The sequence below is a fragment of the Aplosporella prunicola genome (genome assembly GCF_010093885.1).
Source record: "Aplosporella prunicola CBS 121167 unplaced genomic scaffold K452scaffold_7, whole genome shotgun sequence".
Classification (NCBI taxonomy): domain Eukaryota; kingdom Fungi; phylum Ascomycota; class Dothideomycetes; order Botryosphaeriales; family Aplosporellaceae; genus Aplosporella; species Aplosporella prunicola.
The window spans coordinates 442,557-458,938 of NW_022983535.1; the positions used below are offsets into that span (position 1 = coordinate 442,557).

At 56.6% G+C, this 16,382-nt stretch overlaps 6 protein-coding genes across 6 annotated transcripts; 3 read left to right on the plus strand and 3 right to left on the minus strand.

Moving 5' to 3' along the window:
* The first annotated feature begins 936 nt into the window (after window positions 1–936).
* Window positions 937–1,566, plus strand: K452DRAFT_285323 (uncharacterized protein). The gene has a single exon (XM_033540093.1). The coding sequence runs from the start codon at window positions 1,296–1,298 to the stop codon at window positions 1,497–1,499; it is 204 nt and encodes a 67-aa protein (XP_033399811.1). The 5' UTR covers window positions 937–1,295; the 3' UTR covers window positions 1,500–1,566.
* An 897-nt stretch (window positions 1,567–2,463) lies between these two features.
* On the minus strand, window positions 2,464–4,863 carry K452DRAFT_152999 (uncharacterized protein). The gene is made up of 2 exons (XM_033535553.1): window positions 4,732–4,863; window positions 2,464–4,675 (listed from the first exon to the last, which is right to left on the minus strand). Exon 2 carries the CDS (start codon window positions 4,652–4,654, stop codon window positions 2,684–2,686), a length of 1,971 nt encoding a protein of 656 aa, XP_033399812.1. The 5' UTR covers window positions 4,655–4,675; window positions 4,732–4,863; the 3' UTR covers window positions 2,464–2,683.
* A 1,067-nt stretch (window positions 4,864–5,930) lies between these two features.
* K452DRAFT_285324 (uncharacterized protein) lies at window positions 5,931–9,283 on the minus strand. Its single transcript, XM_033540094.1, has 7 exons — window positions 8,648–9,283; window positions 7,749–8,588; window positions 7,660–7,690; window positions 7,553–7,608; window positions 7,421–7,495; window positions 7,194–7,375; window positions 5,931–7,093 (listed from the first exon to the last, which is right to left on the minus strand). Exons 1-7 carry the CDS (start codon window positions 9,184–9,186, stop codon window positions 6,423–6,425), a joined length of 2,394 nt encoding a protein of 797 aa, XP_033399813.1. The 5' UTR covers window positions 9,187–9,283; the 3' UTR covers window positions 5,931–6,422.
* A 1,849-nt stretch (window positions 9,284–11,132) lies between these two features.
* K452DRAFT_153167 (uncharacterized protein) lies at window positions 11,133–12,456 on the minus strand. The gene is made up of 2 exons (XM_033535554.1): window positions 11,501–12,456; window positions 11,133–11,445 (listed from the first exon to the last, which is right to left on the minus strand). Exons 1-2 carry the CDS (start codon window positions 12,251–12,253, stop codon window positions 11,224–11,226), a joined length of 975 nt encoding a protein of 324 aa, XP_033399814.1. The 5' UTR covers window positions 12,254–12,456; the 3' UTR covers window positions 11,133–11,223.
* Window positions 12,457–12,660: 204 nt separating this feature from the next.
* On the plus strand, window positions 12,661–13,877 carry K452DRAFT_306731 (uncharacterized protein; the record flags this gene model as incomplete). The annotated part of the gene is made up of 2 exons (XM_033543013.1): window positions 12,661–13,219; window positions 13,255–13,877. 2 exons carry the CDS (start codon window positions 12,661–12,663, stop codon window positions 13,875–13,877), a joined length of 1,182 nt encoding a protein of 393 aa, XP_033399815.1.
* Window positions 13,878–15,426: 1,549 nt separating this feature from the next.
* K452DRAFT_285332 (uncharacterized protein) lies at window positions 15,427–16,360 on the plus strand. Its single transcript, XM_033540095.1, has one exon. The coding sequence runs from the start codon at window positions 15,700–15,702 to the stop codon at window positions 16,324–16,326; it is 627 nt and encodes a 208-aa protein (XP_033399816.1). The 5' UTR covers window positions 15,427–15,699; the 3' UTR covers window positions 16,327–16,360.
* The last annotated feature ends 22 nt before the right edge of the window (window positions 16,361–16,382 follow it).

A 16,382-nucleotide genomic window follows, 5' to 3' on the forward strand; every position in this document is an offset into this window, starting at 1 on the left:
TTTTCATTCTCTCTCTTCCTTAGTTGGGCTAGAGGGGACGCGCTGCCGGTGTTGGAGACGACGGGACTTGCTTGGATCGGATGCTTTTCTTTTATTTTTTTATTTTTTTTTTGCTGTTGTCGTTGTCGTCGTTGTTGTTTCCTTTGCTCTTTTCGTTTCGTTTTTTTCCTCCTTGCCTCCTCCTCCTCCTCCGTAGGGTTGGTGTAGTTGCTGAAATGAAATGATGAAAAAATTGCCTGCGTCTGGTGGTGTTGGTGAGTGCGCTGTGAGGGCTGTGATGTTATTGTGTATGCGCGTGTGCGGGTGTGCATATGAATATACTTGAATCGGTGAAGTAAAATGTTAGTATGAAGGACAAGTGCACGTAAGCGCACGCACAGAGCGCGATAGGCAAAACTTAGGCGCCTGCTCCATGCGCGCGTACAGATAGATAGATGAGGCTAGGTGACGATGAACGATAACGGCGGCGGCGGTGGTGGTGGTGGTGGTGGTGGTGGTGGTGGTGGTGGGAGATACTGTCGATCTGTATAGCCACCACCCAGCTAGCCACATAGCTACACAGCCAGCAATGTGCAGCAGTCTATTTGGTGCTCTGCTCTGCTCTCGCTCGCAGCGCCAACGAACGCGTCGTACGTATGGCAAATACGCACGATCGGGGCCGGATGGGAGAGGTTGTTTGTATGTTTGTACCTAGGTAGATTCGTTCGTCTCTTGTTTGGTTGAGAGAGTGATGAGTTCGTGTATGCTATACGTACGTGCCTGTGTATACGATCTCAAAGACAGTGGTGGTGCATGTAAGCCGGGTCGCTGCCGGGCGGGCCCATTTGGCATTGTTTCGCCTACAGCTTGCTACAGTGCATATGTAACCAGCCCAAGACAGACGACAGACACCGAAAGCCAGCGCAGCAAAAGCACAGTGCAAGGAAAGCGCAAGCATAGCGGACCGAATTAATTGTTACTATTACCCGCACCCGGCGCCGTCGCCGTCACCACCCACATATGCATGCAGCCCACCCTCGTCCATATACGTATATAAGCAAGTAAGAAGTATATACAGAAGCGCCCCTTCAGCGCAAGCTGGAGGCAGGTTGATTGATAGGCCAAACCGAGCGCCCGCCCGCTCTCTCCCCGTACACGTGCACCGCGGCCAGCCTACATAGCCCGACGCAGCAGCAATCCTCAGACGCACGTAGGAGTATGCACATGAATCGAAGAAGAAGAAGGGGAAAAAGAAGGGACGGAGAGAAAGAAGGCAAACACCCGTATTACATACACTGCTACTTACCTGGTCACGCATGCGTTGCCACTCACTCGCGTCGCTGTTTTTCGTTCCGCCGGCCCTCGGCGTATATATATGCTGCGAGGGCGTGGCGGCTGGCGCCATGCTATGCTGTGCAACAAGACAAGCAGGGTCAGCGAAGAAGAAGGAAAGAAAGAGAGAAGAAAGGATTATGAATGAGCTGCTGCAACGACGGCGCCGTGAGCTGGGCAGTAGGTAGGTGGGTAAGTACCTGGGTAGGTAGCAGTGGCAGCTCTGCCGAGCGACCACGCACCCCAGCACCACACCATCGCCAGCGCCGCACGACAGCAAGCAGCATACGTAGTATGTAAAAGAGCCTAGAAGAGGAAGAAGAGGAGCACGGGCGCGACTCGCCTGCCTGACCGAGAGCAGAAGGAAAGGCGACAGACCGGCAGCCATGGATAGAAAGCGGCGGCAGCAGCAGCAGCAGCAGAAGCGGAAGAAGAAGAAGAAGAAGAGAGAAGAGCCAGAGAAACGAAAGTAAAGTAGAACTAAGTAAGTAGTACTAAAGAGCAAGCAAAACGACAGCTAATAAACGACGTTCTGATGATGACGCCGACGCCGACGCCGACGCCCAGCGAGGAATGCGCTGAAAAAGCAAGAAAGAAAGAAAGCGCCCCTATGCCAATGAATAGAAATCATAATGCCGTGCCGCCGCCATGTGTGATGGGGGAAAATGCATGCAGTGCACGAATCTTCGCATCAGCTCTCTGTCTCTCCTCCATCATCGTCAAGTCGGCATGCGCGCCGGACATGCGCTCTTCGCCTGCTCTCTGCCTGCCTTTCTTCCTGCCTTCCTCGCTTCGTGGACTGCACCATCCCAATCTTTATGGATGCAGCTGCGGATGAAGGGGAAGGGGATATGCAAAGACAAAGATCGAGAAGGGGTGGTGGTGGAAGATGAATCAAAGATGAATAAAAAAAAAAAAAAAGAAGGCTTTTAGCTTTTGTCCACACACACACACGCATGTCAAGGCAACAAGGTCGGTGACGCGATGTGCCGCGCGTACGAGCGTACCTGGCAGAAAAACGCGTATGACAATAGCGCCCACGGTCATGGGCGACTGAGACAGAGTGTGAGCAGGTGAGCGCATCGGCAGAGGCGGACAGAGCGAGCTAGCCCTATCAACCATGTCGCCTGTCAGCCACTGGCGGACAGGGCCTGCCCCGCGCCCGTTCCATGCTAGTGCTCAAGCTTTTAACCTCAAGTGGTGCTGGTGGCAGTTAGATAGCTCCGTACCACTGCCTCCTACCCTCTGCGCGCCATGTCTCAAGGGAGCAAGCGAGCAGCAACAGCAGCACGAAAATAAAAACAGGCTAGCTTGCGCTCGCTCGCTCGCTCGTTCATTCGTCGGCGACAGCGGGGTGTATGCCAGTGCCACCTCATAGGTCGAGGTCGCCCATGAATTCCTGGTCGTCCTCGTCTTCTCCCTTTTTCCCATCGTCCGGTCCGTTTGACGTATTCAGGTCCAGTTCCAAATCCACATCCTCAACGTACCTCGGCGCGTTATCGTTTTCGATTGCCACGGCACCACTTGGCACAAACTCATTTCTCTCGACCCCGACGTCGTCTTCCTCGCCCTCACCAACCTCACTCAGCGCGCGGCCCAACTCGGGCTGATGGTGGTGTTGCTGTCGCCCCATCGTTTTGTCGCCACTCCGGTTCCGCTCCATCTCACGCTCCATCATGCGTCGCGCGAAATGCAACGCCATATAACTCTCACCGAGGCTGGCGCGTGGCATGGCCGATGACCCGTAACTGCGTGGCGTGTTACCCGTCGCACTGCCCGCGCTGAACCCGCCGACCGGCAATGGTACATTGACAGCGTTCAAAGATGCCATGTCCGGTCGCAGACTGCTCGGAGGCGGCCGCGATCGCGTTGTCCCGTAATGCGGTCCCGAGTCACGCATGCTGCTACTCAGCAGCGAGCCCGAGTACGTGTTTGGGTCGTCGGCAGCGCGTGAGGGCGACACGTGCTGGTATACAGGTTCGGGGATGTCTTCGTATGGGGCGGCGACTGGGTTTACAGGTGAGTAAGGCGGGGCTTCGGGAGCCGCTGACGAAACGGCTGTCGTCACGGTTGCAGGCGTAGGCGTAAAGTGAGACAGGGCGGCGTGAGGGCCGGCCGATTTGCTAGATTTGGACTTTCTTCTCTTTTTCTTCTTCTTTTCCTTGTCTACAGGCTTAGTCGCTGGCGAGTTCGGCGCTTCGTTGCCATGCAAAGACAATGCCTGTTCAGCGCTGGTCTCGCCGTACGAAGTAGTGGAGCACTCGCTGGGGCTTTCAGGTCTCATCGGTCCTGGCAGTTCTGGGGTGGCAGAGCCCGCTTCCACAGGCTCCTTGGCCTCAGGTTTGGGGCTGGCGGGTGGTGTTAGCCGGGGGCTTGGGACATCCGCAGGACCGTCGACATTGGGCACTGATGCAGGCTCAGTTGGAACAAAGTCAATGTAGGTCCTTTCCGGCTCCGTTCTCCACTTTTCTTCTGTCTCTTGCTCGATGATGGCTAATGCTTGTTCCTCGAGCAGTCGCTGTTCCTCGGCAAGCCTTACCGGGTCGTAGATCTCGTCGTGCTCCGGAGGTGACTGGGTCGGCGTCACAATCTGAGGGCCTAAACTCAATCGGACAGCCTTGCGGCTGCCGGTACCATTGCCCGATGAAGGCTGTTTCAGCGAGGAGCGCCTGGGAAGTGGCCTTCTAGCACTACGGGCAGCGGCAGCGTATATGGGACTGGGTGCAGTGACTGAGCGACCGAATTCAATGCGAGGATTGATAGGCGTCGTCGGCGGAGAAGCTTCGGCTCTGCCGTTGGAAGGAGGGGCCGAGCTGCTGCGCGCCGGGCTGCTGCTGCTCCCTTCTTGTTCATCAAGCAGTGGCAAGAAGCCAGGAAGCAGCTGGAGGAGCTCCGAGTCCTTTTCGCGCGTTGCGCTGGCAGGGTCGTCGGGAGACTCCTGCTTGGCCACGTCTTGCGAGGTGTCTTCAGCTCTCCTGCGCGCGTTTTGGTCCTCGGGCGTCTTGGGCGGGCTGGTGTCGTCGTCGGTCGTGGGCTCGGACGGGTACGGGGGAGCATCTTGGTCGTCGTGCCTGTGGCGGCGTTCCTCGGCGCGGAGCTCGTAGCGGGAGCGCTTGTCGCCAACCCAATCGTTGAACTGCCCCTGTTTCTTTGCTATGTAGCGGTGGACCTTGGCGTCGAGTTCCTGGCGCTTCTGCTCGAGGCTGGCCAGCAAGGACTCGTCGAACTCGGGGGGGTCTTGCTGGTCGATCCAGGCGGTGGCCGGCATGTGGATGAATATCTCGTTCTGGGGGTCGTAGGGTTGGGCGTGGCCTTGGGGCTTGAGGGGGCGGTCCTCGGCCATGGTGGCTTCGGCAGACAGGACCTGGATGCCGGGTGACATCAGACAGCGGAGAGGGGGGAGAGAGGGAGGTAACGAACGTGGGTGGCGGCTGGGGCGAAGGGTGAGAGCGAGTGAGCGACACAGGGCGACTTTTTGGATGCGAAGATCGCGTGGAGAGAGATCTTCAATGGCTGCCGAGAGAGTCGATGATGCAGCAACTGCGCACGAGGCGGTCAACGGCTTCGCATGAAACGGCGCGCACAAAGCCTGCCCAGCTGACTCTTTGCCCGCCGTCAATTGTGCGCTGCCTCTCGCCAATTCTCCGTCTTCGGCGATCCCCCCGTAGGGCTGAGGCCTGTTGCGACGAGGTACGGCCGCAAGTATCAAATATACGGCTCGATGAACGAATGCATTACGAGGCCTTGCAGTCGAGCCCGTTCGTTTCCATCCCGGCTTGCCTCTTCTGGCCTCCCAGCCTCCAACCCACACCCCCCCCCCGCCACCGCCACCCGTCGCCAACCTCCGACAATCTCTTGGGTTTTAATATAAAAATAATCAGGAAGAGATAGGCGTCGATAGCCGCAATCTCGACCCTATATCCCCGCCCCGCTCCGCCCCGCCCCACCCCGCTGCTCGTCCATGGCCTGCGTACTCGCTCACCAACTAATTGTGACAACACTGCCCTCGGGTAGAGGGGTAGAATCGCCTGCCAATACTTCAGTCTGACTTTCTATTACTGAAAGTAGGTGCACGCGTCGGGACGATGCCGGTTGCGGCCGTCCCGTTCCCGGGTCGATTGTCTCGGCTTAGCCACAGCGCCCGCCCCACGTCCCCTTGACCAAAAAAACAAAAAAACAACCCTCCCTTCAGTAGGGGTGAGTACGGCGAAGGATGCGCTGTTTCCGCCAAGAATAGTTTCGTGTCAACATCACTCGATAAACCACGCAGTGAGGAGAGACGCTAGCTATGATGCCTGCAGGGGTTAGGGGGAGGACGTCGTCGTCCGTCTGCAATGCTCCCGCCCACGTCCCGACCTTTCCCGAACTAGACTCTCTAGCCCATCCCCATGTCCGGACAGGCGCGACAGGGCCTCGAAACAGGCGGGAGCAAGGGTGAGCTGTCGATGAACTTCTGCGGCTCAAGGATACTTCCACTAGGTTACCGCCGGCTACGAAGTACAACAGAGGAATGGGTGGCAAACAAGCGTCGTCACGTGAAAACAAACTACGGCACTCGTGTTTGGCGGGAAGACTGCTACTTCACTCTTGCTCGTTTTCAAATTGTGCTTTGCCCCATACTAGTTGAACAGCTGCATTTACTGCCCTCGGTTTATCTATGTCTATAAAAACAGTGACAGACAGACAATAGTATTATTTCGTGATATGTTCGGCAGATCATCGAATTGGTAGAAGTAGTATTACGAGCTCCATACAAGCTTCACCGACCTTCATTATGCATATAAAGTCCATCGACCCGATATGAGAAAGCTTGTTAAACGGCGGTGGCGGTGGCGGCGGCCGCTGCCGTGGCGGTGATGATGATGGAAACGGAGCAGGGCCGCTACTCTCAAATCCGAATACTCGCCTTGGAATGCTCTTTCGGTCCATGGTAAAGAGCAGAGACTGCGTGACCTGGCTCTGGCAGGACGTGATTATCCCATGCATAGGCGTAACTTGCATTCCCTATTAGAATTGCTCTTCCTCGCTGGCGAGACTAGTAAAATCCAATGTTTGCAGGATAGCATGGCCATACTATTCGCAATGAATAGAGCATTCTCCCCAAACGACTATCATGTTTCTCCGTCCTTCGAAAACCCGTCGATGATAGGGAGCATGCCGCGAAACAAGGGCTCAAGGATTTTCCAGCTCCAATCCGCGATGCCGTCGAGATCTCGGACGTCGGCGAACCACTCGAGCTGATGTTGCACGGTCAGTACCAACTCCCTCTGATCGATGAAATTACGGCAGACGTCGTCGAGGACAGGACTTATGGTCGTCATGCGCAGGATGAGCAAAATTCCGAGAAAGTTCTGTGTCCAAGCATACATATGTGGAACCAAGCGCTTGCGCAATTTTGACGGCGGAAGCGCTATCGGCCACATAAGAGCGCTCTTGATGCACAGCCCGACTAGGCGACTGTCCTTGTCTGTCATCAATTCTGGAAAGTGAAGGGCCTTGAAGACAAACGGTCGATAGATCATGAAGCGCGTGTAGTAGTAGCGGGAGCGCAATTGCGCGTTGAGCATGCCGAGGCCATGTTCCATGAAAACCGCGGAGCTCTGGCCATCGGTGGCAACAGAGCGCTGCACATACTGAAATCGCGCCTCGGGGGGTTCGTCGGCCCACTGAAGGTCTGGAGGCAGCATCGAGCGCCAAGAGTCCAATTGCCGGGCGAGCTCGTCAATGACATGGGTCGGGGGGCCGCCATAACCTTCGGGCGATTCTGCTGTTGAGTTTGTTGCTGTGGAAAGAGAGGACTAAGTTAGCCAGGATCCAATCCAATCGCGAGCGGAGTATACTCCGGTATCGCCACCTCGCTCTGCACTTAGAAATCAACCCACCCTCGAAGATTGTCTTGTGCACCCTCGTCACCAGACGCCGCAGCGCTATTATCGCAAGGAAGTGCATCACCGTCGACTGGTCCTCAACCGCGCTAGGCCCTAGTATCTCGCCCGGCAGCGGGACGTCATCCTCGTGGTCGCAAATTCCCGTCTGCGGCAGATCGAGCTCAAAATGATACCAGCTGCCATCGCGTCAGCACCTGCCATGCTGTCGATGTAAGTCGTACCTTTCGATCAGATTGCAAGTCCAGTATACCCTCTTGAGTAGATTGCCGCGTTTAGAAGACCATTCGACTGGTAGGCTGATGGCTGGATGGTTAGCTGCTTTGCGCTTTTCTCCACGATGAATGCTATCCCACCATTTGATCAAAACCTGAAAAGCCGTCGACGCGGATTGGGACGCGCGCCAAAAGTCCTGTAAAACGTCAACACAGGCGTCTCCAAACACGCAGCCCATGAGACATACCAGGTGTCTTCCGCAAGCCTCGTAGTAAATTCTGCATCGATTCAGCTTTCAACTGCTCCACCCGGTCCAAGGCTTCTCGCGCTACTTACGCAGAAAGAAGGAGAATCTGGATGTTCTCCAGCGACGTTTCGCACACGAAAAAGCCAATGCGTCTTCTGGCTTCGTTGAAAATTTCGAGGCCTGGTGGTCGTTCCGTCGAAGCATCCGGCAAACCATTCTCCCAGGGCGTCCTGCTTATGACGGGTGGCTCCAGGCTCCCCTCCAGAGCCAGTTTGCCTAAAGAAAATACCACCAATGCAATGATTGAGTCGGCGTCGCCATCTCCGAAGCCATATCGGGCAACTTTGGGAAGGACCATATCCATGAAATCCGATTTGTCCAGCAAAAGGTATACCATGTTGAAACTACTGAAGTATTGCTGCGCATAGATCGTCATGCGCTCCAACGTGAGCTCAGCAAATTTCGTCCTAAGAGTTCCATCGGGAGATGGCACATCGTGTACGGGAGCTGCCGTCAACCGGACATCGTAAGGTAAGGTTTTCGGGTGCTTCCGCATTTCCTGCCGGAGAAACCATGGCGTTCCCTCTTGCGAAAGGGATTCAAGGTCTTCGTCAACGTCCACATGGGACTCTTTCAGGTATGAACGGATGAACGGCCAAAGGAGGACCTTGTGAGAAGCGGTAACGTGAACGTATGCGACGGAAGTATCATGTTGCCCAGGGGTGTGAGGGACAGCCAAGCTCTGGCGTCGCGATGGTTGGTGCTCGTTCCCTTTCCTAGGTTGAACACTACTGACAGAGGGTAGATGGCCCGAAAAAGGAGGGGATACCGCATCGACGCCCACGGGAGAGACGACCTTGCCTATCTGGTCGACTTTACCCTCGATTCTACTTAACGCATCAAGCATAAAGAGCAGTGTTTTGTCCTTCCTACGGGCGGGCTGTCAATCCGGGCGCGTCGGGCAGTCAGAAGAGGCCATGCGACTTACTTTGTGGGCAAGGGCTCTCTATATTTGCATTCGGTCCCAAGGCGCTGGCAGAGCCCGCATCTTGGCCGGCGCTCATCGCATTTGGACTTGCGAGACCGACAAGTTTCACAAGCCTGGGCGGCGATTGCGGCGCGCTCCCGACGGGGTGTGCCATCGGGAGAAAGCTGGTCGTCGAAGGTGGACCTGGCGGGTGAGATGGCGCTCATTGCGGTGGGATCATGCGTCAGGCGCCGGCAGATGCGCTGGATGGAAACAGACCGGTGTGGCAAGGAAGAGCAGGAACATGTAGGGAGAGGGAAGTCAGAGACGCAGCATTGAGAATAGAGAAGAGAAGGAGTTAACGGAGGGCGGCCACGGGCGACGGGCCGCTCAGTCGGGCCTTGATGATGGATGGGTTGGTTTCTAGCGACACTCTGGGAAAAGCGAAGAGGTACAAGAGGTGGAGCGCTCGTCGGAGCAGCCTCCACGTCCCCGGAGTTTATTAGGAGCAGTCGCTGGCGCGGCCAATCACGAAGACTCCGCACTGCCGCACATGGCATTCGACCTAGACATGGGGCTTTACAACTTTGCCATGACGGCGCCCGGACCTGGCTCCGTTGAAGAAAGGGCGCGAAAAGCACGTCTGCAACGGACTTTTGTCCCGGCCCAATCAGCTCTCGCCATATCCTCACTTTCCTCCATCGGAGTCTTCTCCGTCTACGACTTCATCTCGACAACCCTCTCCGTCTCTTGTCTTCTTCGCTACCTTTTCTCTTGGTTTTCTATCTCGCAACCTTCCCTCGCTCCAACTGGTCCGTGACCGGCCCTCTGCCAACGCCTGCTCGTAGACGGCTTGTCACGCTGCTCTTCCTGTCGTACGCTTCGAATTCGCCGCCGCGGAACCGGGCAAGCACTTCCGATCCTCCACTGTTGCGCAGCGACTGTCGTGACATACATTGTTTGGCTAGATGGGCGTCTCCAGATACAGACATGCGTCTGCGTATGTGACGGGCAATGACCGGTGCTGAATAGGAACGGCCACGGGGTTTATTGAACCTGCACGCCCGGTCGCCATTAGCATTCGGCCCTAAGTGCTTGTGACTACTTGCCCCGGATTTACGCCTTCAACGTGGGTGTGGCTACCACTGAAGACTTAGCCGCAGATGATTGGTCTGTCCGAGACATCCACATGTGGCTCCAGGTCCCCATATTAATGGCTCTGTAACACCACAACCCCATCATCTGATTCGACCATGTCAGCACAGCTTACCGTTACAGTGTTGCCTGGTACTGCTTGTTGGACTGTCCAACTCCAAATGTCATCGCTTGTGATGTGATGACTCGACCGTGAGGCACAAAGCGAAGCCGGCTTCTGCGATTGACGTGGTCCGCATACCGATAAATATTTCTCCAGAGAGCGGCTCTGGGCGATCGAATAAAAGGAACGTGGCGATAGAGCGACATTTGCCATACACTTGAGTCGTTCAAGAGTCTACAAGAGTCTATAACTCTCCGACAAGGAAACCATCCGTTCGATCGGAAACAGACTGTCGCGAGTCGGAGTTTTCTGGGAGTACACCTTAATATAAACTATATGTAAGGAATGGAACCAGGCAGATAGGGTGGCACCATACAGTCGGGTAACAGCTTGACTAAATTAAAGACAACAAAGTATATAATAATGGAGAATATTGAAATCATACAAACACCCATACCATCAGCCTCCAACTAACACATCGTTTCTTCTGGTTAATCGCATTTGTCACTACAGGAAAAGGCGCATAACTCCACACACACAAAAGGGTTTATACGAAGACGCCTAGCTAAAGATCTAACATTACAATGCAACTACACACAGCACAACCCATTTCCTCACCAACCCCACTCCCAGCAACAATCAGCCAGCAGCCTCCCACGCCCACCACACCACACCACCGCAAACAGCAGCAGCCCCTGCAGCCTACAACCACAGCAGCGGGGATGGTGCCAGACGGGGCAACATCCTCCCGCTAGCGGCGCGCGCCGCGCCAACGCCAGTACTAGTGCAGCTGAAAACGGACGCGTCGGCCACGGTGCTGGGACGCGCACGTGGGCGACGGTGCCGGGTACCTACTCTAGTTCGCGGCGGGGGTGGGGATGGGGATGAGCGGGAAAAGGAATGGTGGGTGGGGTAGCGAGTAGAGGGGTTATGAATGCGGTGAAGGGAGGACGAAGGCTTGGGCTTGGGAGTAATTCGTTTCGACTCTCCTTATTTGCTGCTGCTGTCACGCTTGCGGCGCTGTGGAGGTGGTGGCGGGCTGGTCGTACCTGCGTGAAACTTACAAAATTGTGGATAGAGCCTTCGTTGCGAGTCGGGATGGCCTTTCTTCTTATTTGCGGATCAGTGTTAATGCCACAGCAATACAATATCGCTAAGATCTTGTAAGCATCATAGTGACCTGCAGAGTATAACTCAGTGATGATTATATGTATCAGTCCCTCTCAGTGCCACTGGTCAAAACGAATGTGATCTCTGACCAAAGGGAAAACGCGACTTGGCTTCGTAAATCGTGCGTTCGTAACTCTCTTTCCCCGAACTTACGAGGAACACAGCCCCTTCAGCTTTGTTGGTCAAGCTGAATCCGATCCAACAAATCACTAATAATCTCGGCAACGAACTGAGGCGCGTCTTTCTGGACAAAGTGACCGGACTTTGGAGCGACAAGAGGTCCTTTGACACGTGAAAGATCAGGTACGATTTGGGCCAGTCCTTGGTTGTACTCTTTCCAGGCTGGCTCGACGTAGGCGGTAGTTAAAGCTACCGGAATCGTGAGCGTTCCCTTGGGAAGATTGTCAGCAAGGAGTGCTAATGCGCATTAAGGGGAGGGGCACCACTTGGCTCTGTTCAGCGAACACGTCTGGATCGTGTCCTACGACTGTCAAATGAGGCCCCTTGCCGTCGACGCCCTTCAGTTGCGGACTTCCAGCATGGGGAAGCAGCTGGCGCATGTTGCGTCTGTCCAAACGCTCCTTGTTGGGCACCGTAGGGTGGAATATTAGTTGACACATTTTTCGAGCGTGTCGGAGGCCATCAACGTCAACGCCTGCAGGCAGGGCCTCGGTGGGGTCAAAGTCACTGGAGTCAGGGTCAGGGAAGAGAGAGACGAAGTCTGTGTTGGCAATCATGGAGTCGAGGAAGACGAGACCGGCGACGTTGGCCTCGCCATATTGAGCAACGTATAGGCGGGCCAGCGGGCAGCCGATCGAGTTGCATACGAAGATAAGAGTGGTCTGAGCCAAGCTAGACCCTATATGCTCGCGGCAGATCTGCGCGAGGAGTTGGTGCAGATCGTCAACGGCGGCACGCGGATCGTGCCCGTAGCCCGATTTTTCCGCATCCGGCGGATCGTTGGGGTCATGGTCAGAAGCACCCTGGCCGTAGCGGTCGTAGGTCAGGATGGCGGGCAGGGAGTCGTGGCCGGGCCTGAGTGCTCGCAGGGCGTCAACCGTGTCGCGCCAGCTGGCCTGCGGCAGGGTGAGGCCGTTGAGGAAGACGCAGAGAGAAGCACATGGAGTGGAAGAAGGAAGGATGAGGCGACAGTACAGCGAGGCGGTGGGTTTGGTTTGAAGCTGCACAGGGCCGTCCATGTTTCTTGGACTAAAAATTGACTAGACACGATGTTTGATGCAACGGGCAACTGGTGCAACGGCTGCGGCCCAAGGAAGGCCCAACCCAACACGCCAAGTACACGTGCGAGGAGGGCTGACTCGCGCGCGCCCGGATCTGCAGGCACATCCGAATCGAAACCCTGCATCCATGCGTCACTGCCTCTAACGCCCATCCTTTACCACCTCGTCCAAAATGGCCCTCCCGCCGCTCTCAGACCGCTCCTCGGGTGACCATCAAACATCAACCGACGTCAACTGTGCCCCGCTGACCCTCCCTGACAGCTTCGGCCACCGACAGCACCCCGCTCCACCCCGAGAAGCGCTCTAAATCGCCGCCCGCCGCCTTCGAGCGTTCCTGCAACGACGCTCTCTTCACTTCCTTCAGCATGCTGCCGCTCCACGCCATGCACCATCCCTCGGCGATCCCCGTCCGCGACACTGTCGCCTCCGCAAGCCCCATTCCCCTATCCAGCGCCGCCTCGCGCCAGGGCTCCTCGAGGATTGTGTCGCCGCTCACTCCGCCCGACAACGGCGTCTTAGCCATCCACGAGGCCAAGACGGGCTCGTCCGCCGACGAATGGCGCCAGCTTCTCGCCAGAGCCCGCGGCAACTTTGAGAATGAGCGAAAGGTATGGGAGCAGGAGCGACAGCTGTATCAGCGCGACATTGTGCGTTTGCAACAGGCTCTTGAGGCGAAGGAGCGAGAATTTTTGGTCATGGCGACCAAGTTGAAGCAAGCAGAATTGGCCGTAGCGGACCCCGCAAGCTTTCACACCGGCATTGTGAGCCCAACGGCAGAGCAGAAAGGCTCGTCGCCGGTGAAGAGCCCGCCGACGGGCTTCCTCCCGCACCACACCAACATGCAGAGTCCCCCAATTCCTGGTGTGCCGCATCCAATGACAAGCTTTACCGTCACGCATCATGGTGGAGACGGCAGCAACGAAGGTGAGTCTCGAGCCGACCCGACACACGGATCACAGTTGACGTAAGCGGAGACTCACTTTATGGCCGCATGAACTGCGAAGAAGGGCCATCATCGCCCGTCAGCACGGCAGCAAACCTGTCTCCTCCCCCACCATCATACCGGAGACATGCAGGACATACCCCTGGCAAGATGGGCTCTTTCAGTATAGAACACACTCCTGGAGAAAAGACACCAAGAGCACCTCAGCCTGTTGCTCCTGAACCCGTCCCGCAGCAACCCCCGGTAGAGATCATTGAAGATGCCGCCGATTACGCAGACGATGACGACGATGATAGCGAAGACGAGGATCCTTCCATGAGGTCGCCCCTTTTCCTTCCGTCTGACCCTGACAAGCCCGCCGGGGCCGCCACTTTGAACTTGCTGGAAGACAAGCTTGCCTCGATGTTCCAGCACCCTGAGGAGCGAACTCCGGCCGTTTTACAGCACGAGCCGGTCTCAACTTCTACGTCGGAGGACGGCGAAGAGGAGGATGCAGTCCCGCCTCTGGATCTCGATGAGGCCGACACTGGAGCCGAAGTGCCTGGAATCAAACTTAGGACCAAACGGAGTTGCAACTTTGGCGCGCCCCTGGGCATCATGCCAAGGTACCGCAACGCTTCGGACTTTGAGGACTTCTAAGGGAGGTTCGCTTCGCAGCTTGTTTGGCTTATCAGAGCTATCTAAGACATGGCTCCCTAGGCTTGGCTTATTTTTGCTAAAGTATAGGGTCCGGTCTCGCTGGTGCAGCCAGGGGATCCGACTCAGTTTTACCATTTCTGTTTTAGACGGTTTCATTTGGTTGGTTTAGAGCTCGCGGCGGCCCGAGGCATGTGGCTCCGGCGAGGAGTGGCGTGCTATCGATTGCATAGCTGATGTGAAGCCTGGAGTGAGGATAGAGCGCGGCGTTTTCGATGGGGAGATACCAGAAACTGGTCATACGTGGGGCCTTGAAGATTTTTCCTTGCTCTGGAATACCAAAAGGGGAAGGGTGTGGATACTGAAACGCGTTCCGAGCAAAGGGGTTGTTTAGCGATTGGGCGTACGGAAGGGAGGCGATTGAGGAGAGAGATAGGCCTGACTCGGCTCAACGAAGCTCAGCTCCTGCATCTGCCCGCCCGCCCGCTCTCCGCGGCGGAGCGGGCGCGGGCCGAGAAATTGGACGAGATTTCATGTGTACGATTAGATAGATACCTCGATGTCGCCGGCATCACGCACACACAAAAGACAAAGGCTGTTTTTTCTTCTTTCCAACTCATCCATCCCCTTTTCCTTCCTATCCCAGGTAGTCGCGCCTCCGAAACAGGGTTTCTTCGGCAATTTCTCTCTCTTTCTACTCAAACTCTTAGCAAGCTTTCCCCATCCGTCCATCGCATCCCACGCCGACCCCCTTGCGTCCGTCCCCTTCCTCTGCTCTGCTCTCTCCCGTCTGTCCTCTCCGTTCCTCGCGCCGGCCTGCACGCTCTTTGCTGAACGGGACACGTCGCGCGCGCGCGCGCGCAGGAATGTCAGCGCTATGTAGCTAGTAGCTACGCCTCAATGCGGCGACGAGCGCATGAAGCTGGGCAGAGGCGGCGGTATTACTGTAGCAGGTGTCGCACACAGGCACGCACGCACGCGCATCGTCTTTATTCCTTCTTCGCAGCAGTATGTCCACAGGTCCAGGTCACAGCAGGCCGGATCGACGTTAGACAGGGTCTAGGCACCAAAGCAGGGTCGAAGTCAAGTTGCGCTATGTACCTTACTCTTCATCGCCGTCGTCGCACACACGCGTACCTTGCAGCGGGTAGCACGCGCGAAACGGCGCGCTCGCCTTTCCTTGCCCTGCCTTCGCGCCTCACCTCACGTACCTCACGTACCTCGCATCGCGTCGCGTCGCTTCGCGGGGCTCGTGTGCCTTTCCTTGTGGGGGTGGGTGTCTTGCGTGCATGGGGATCTGGGCCTAGACTTTGCGGGTGCCGAGGGAGGTGTGGAGGGGGAGAGAGGGCGGAAGGGCGGGTGCGTGGGTGGGTATTATAAGGGTGTGCTGCGCGCGCTCTGCTGCCTGGGTGGATAGAAGACAGCAGTTGGTCGGGTCACTCCCTCACTCACTTTCTCACTCTCACTCGCTCACTCACTCGCTCACTTCGTTCGTTTGTTCGTTTGTCTCGCTCGCTCGCTCCCTCCCTCTCTCTCTCTATACGTCTGTCCGCTAGGAACAAGCCGAGCTCAATCATTTGCTCGACGCAGAGTCTGATACCCAGGACCCAGCTCCTCAGTGTTCTTCTACTTCTTCCACTTTCTCCGCCTGTCTATCAGTCCCTCAGTCTACCTATCTGGCTGGCAACCCAGCACTACCTACCAACACCAATAAACCAAGCCAACAACCCATCCACTCACGGAACCACCCCCAGCCAGCCATACCCAAAGGAAAACCCCATCTCAAAGCCATCCATCTCAACCCAACCCACCACAAGCAAGCACCATGAAAGCCACAACAACAACAACCCTCCTAAGCGCCCTCTTCCTCCTCACCAGCAGCGTTGCCGCGCTTCCAGCAGCTGCAGTTGCGCCCGCCGGCCCCGCCGTCCCCGCCACAGAAGCCGAGATCGAGAGCATGCGCGCGGGCGGCATGTCCGAGGTGGGTGGCGTGCCGTGCTTCCTTTCCCCCCTTCTCCAAACCCCATCCCACCCAACCAAAACCAAACACAAAACCAAAGCAAACGCACAAGCACAAGCTAACACCCCAAACAGCAAGCCCTCGCAGCCCTCTTCCCACACAGCAGCCCCTCGCTCTTGCCCCGCCACCAACGCACGCACACGCACACGCACTCCCTCTCGCACCTCCGCTTCCACCGCACCCCCAGCAGCAACAGCGCGGATGATTTCTTCTCCCTCGGCGGTCGAAGCAGCAGCAGCAAGGGCGACATACCCCCCGGCAGCCTCCCGGCGCCTGCCTCGCCGCCTGCTACGCCGCTTAAGAAGCAGCAACTTCGTCGCCGCGACGAAGCAGCAGTCCGCGAGGGCACGGCGCAGGAACGAGCGCACAAGAGCGCGATTTTTAGGGTTGTGGAGGCCGTGTTGGATGGGGGGCTGGGTGTCCAGGCGTTGACTGCTGGGGCGGGGAATGTTTAGGTTTTAGGGGGGGTGGGTGTTCACCTTTTTTTT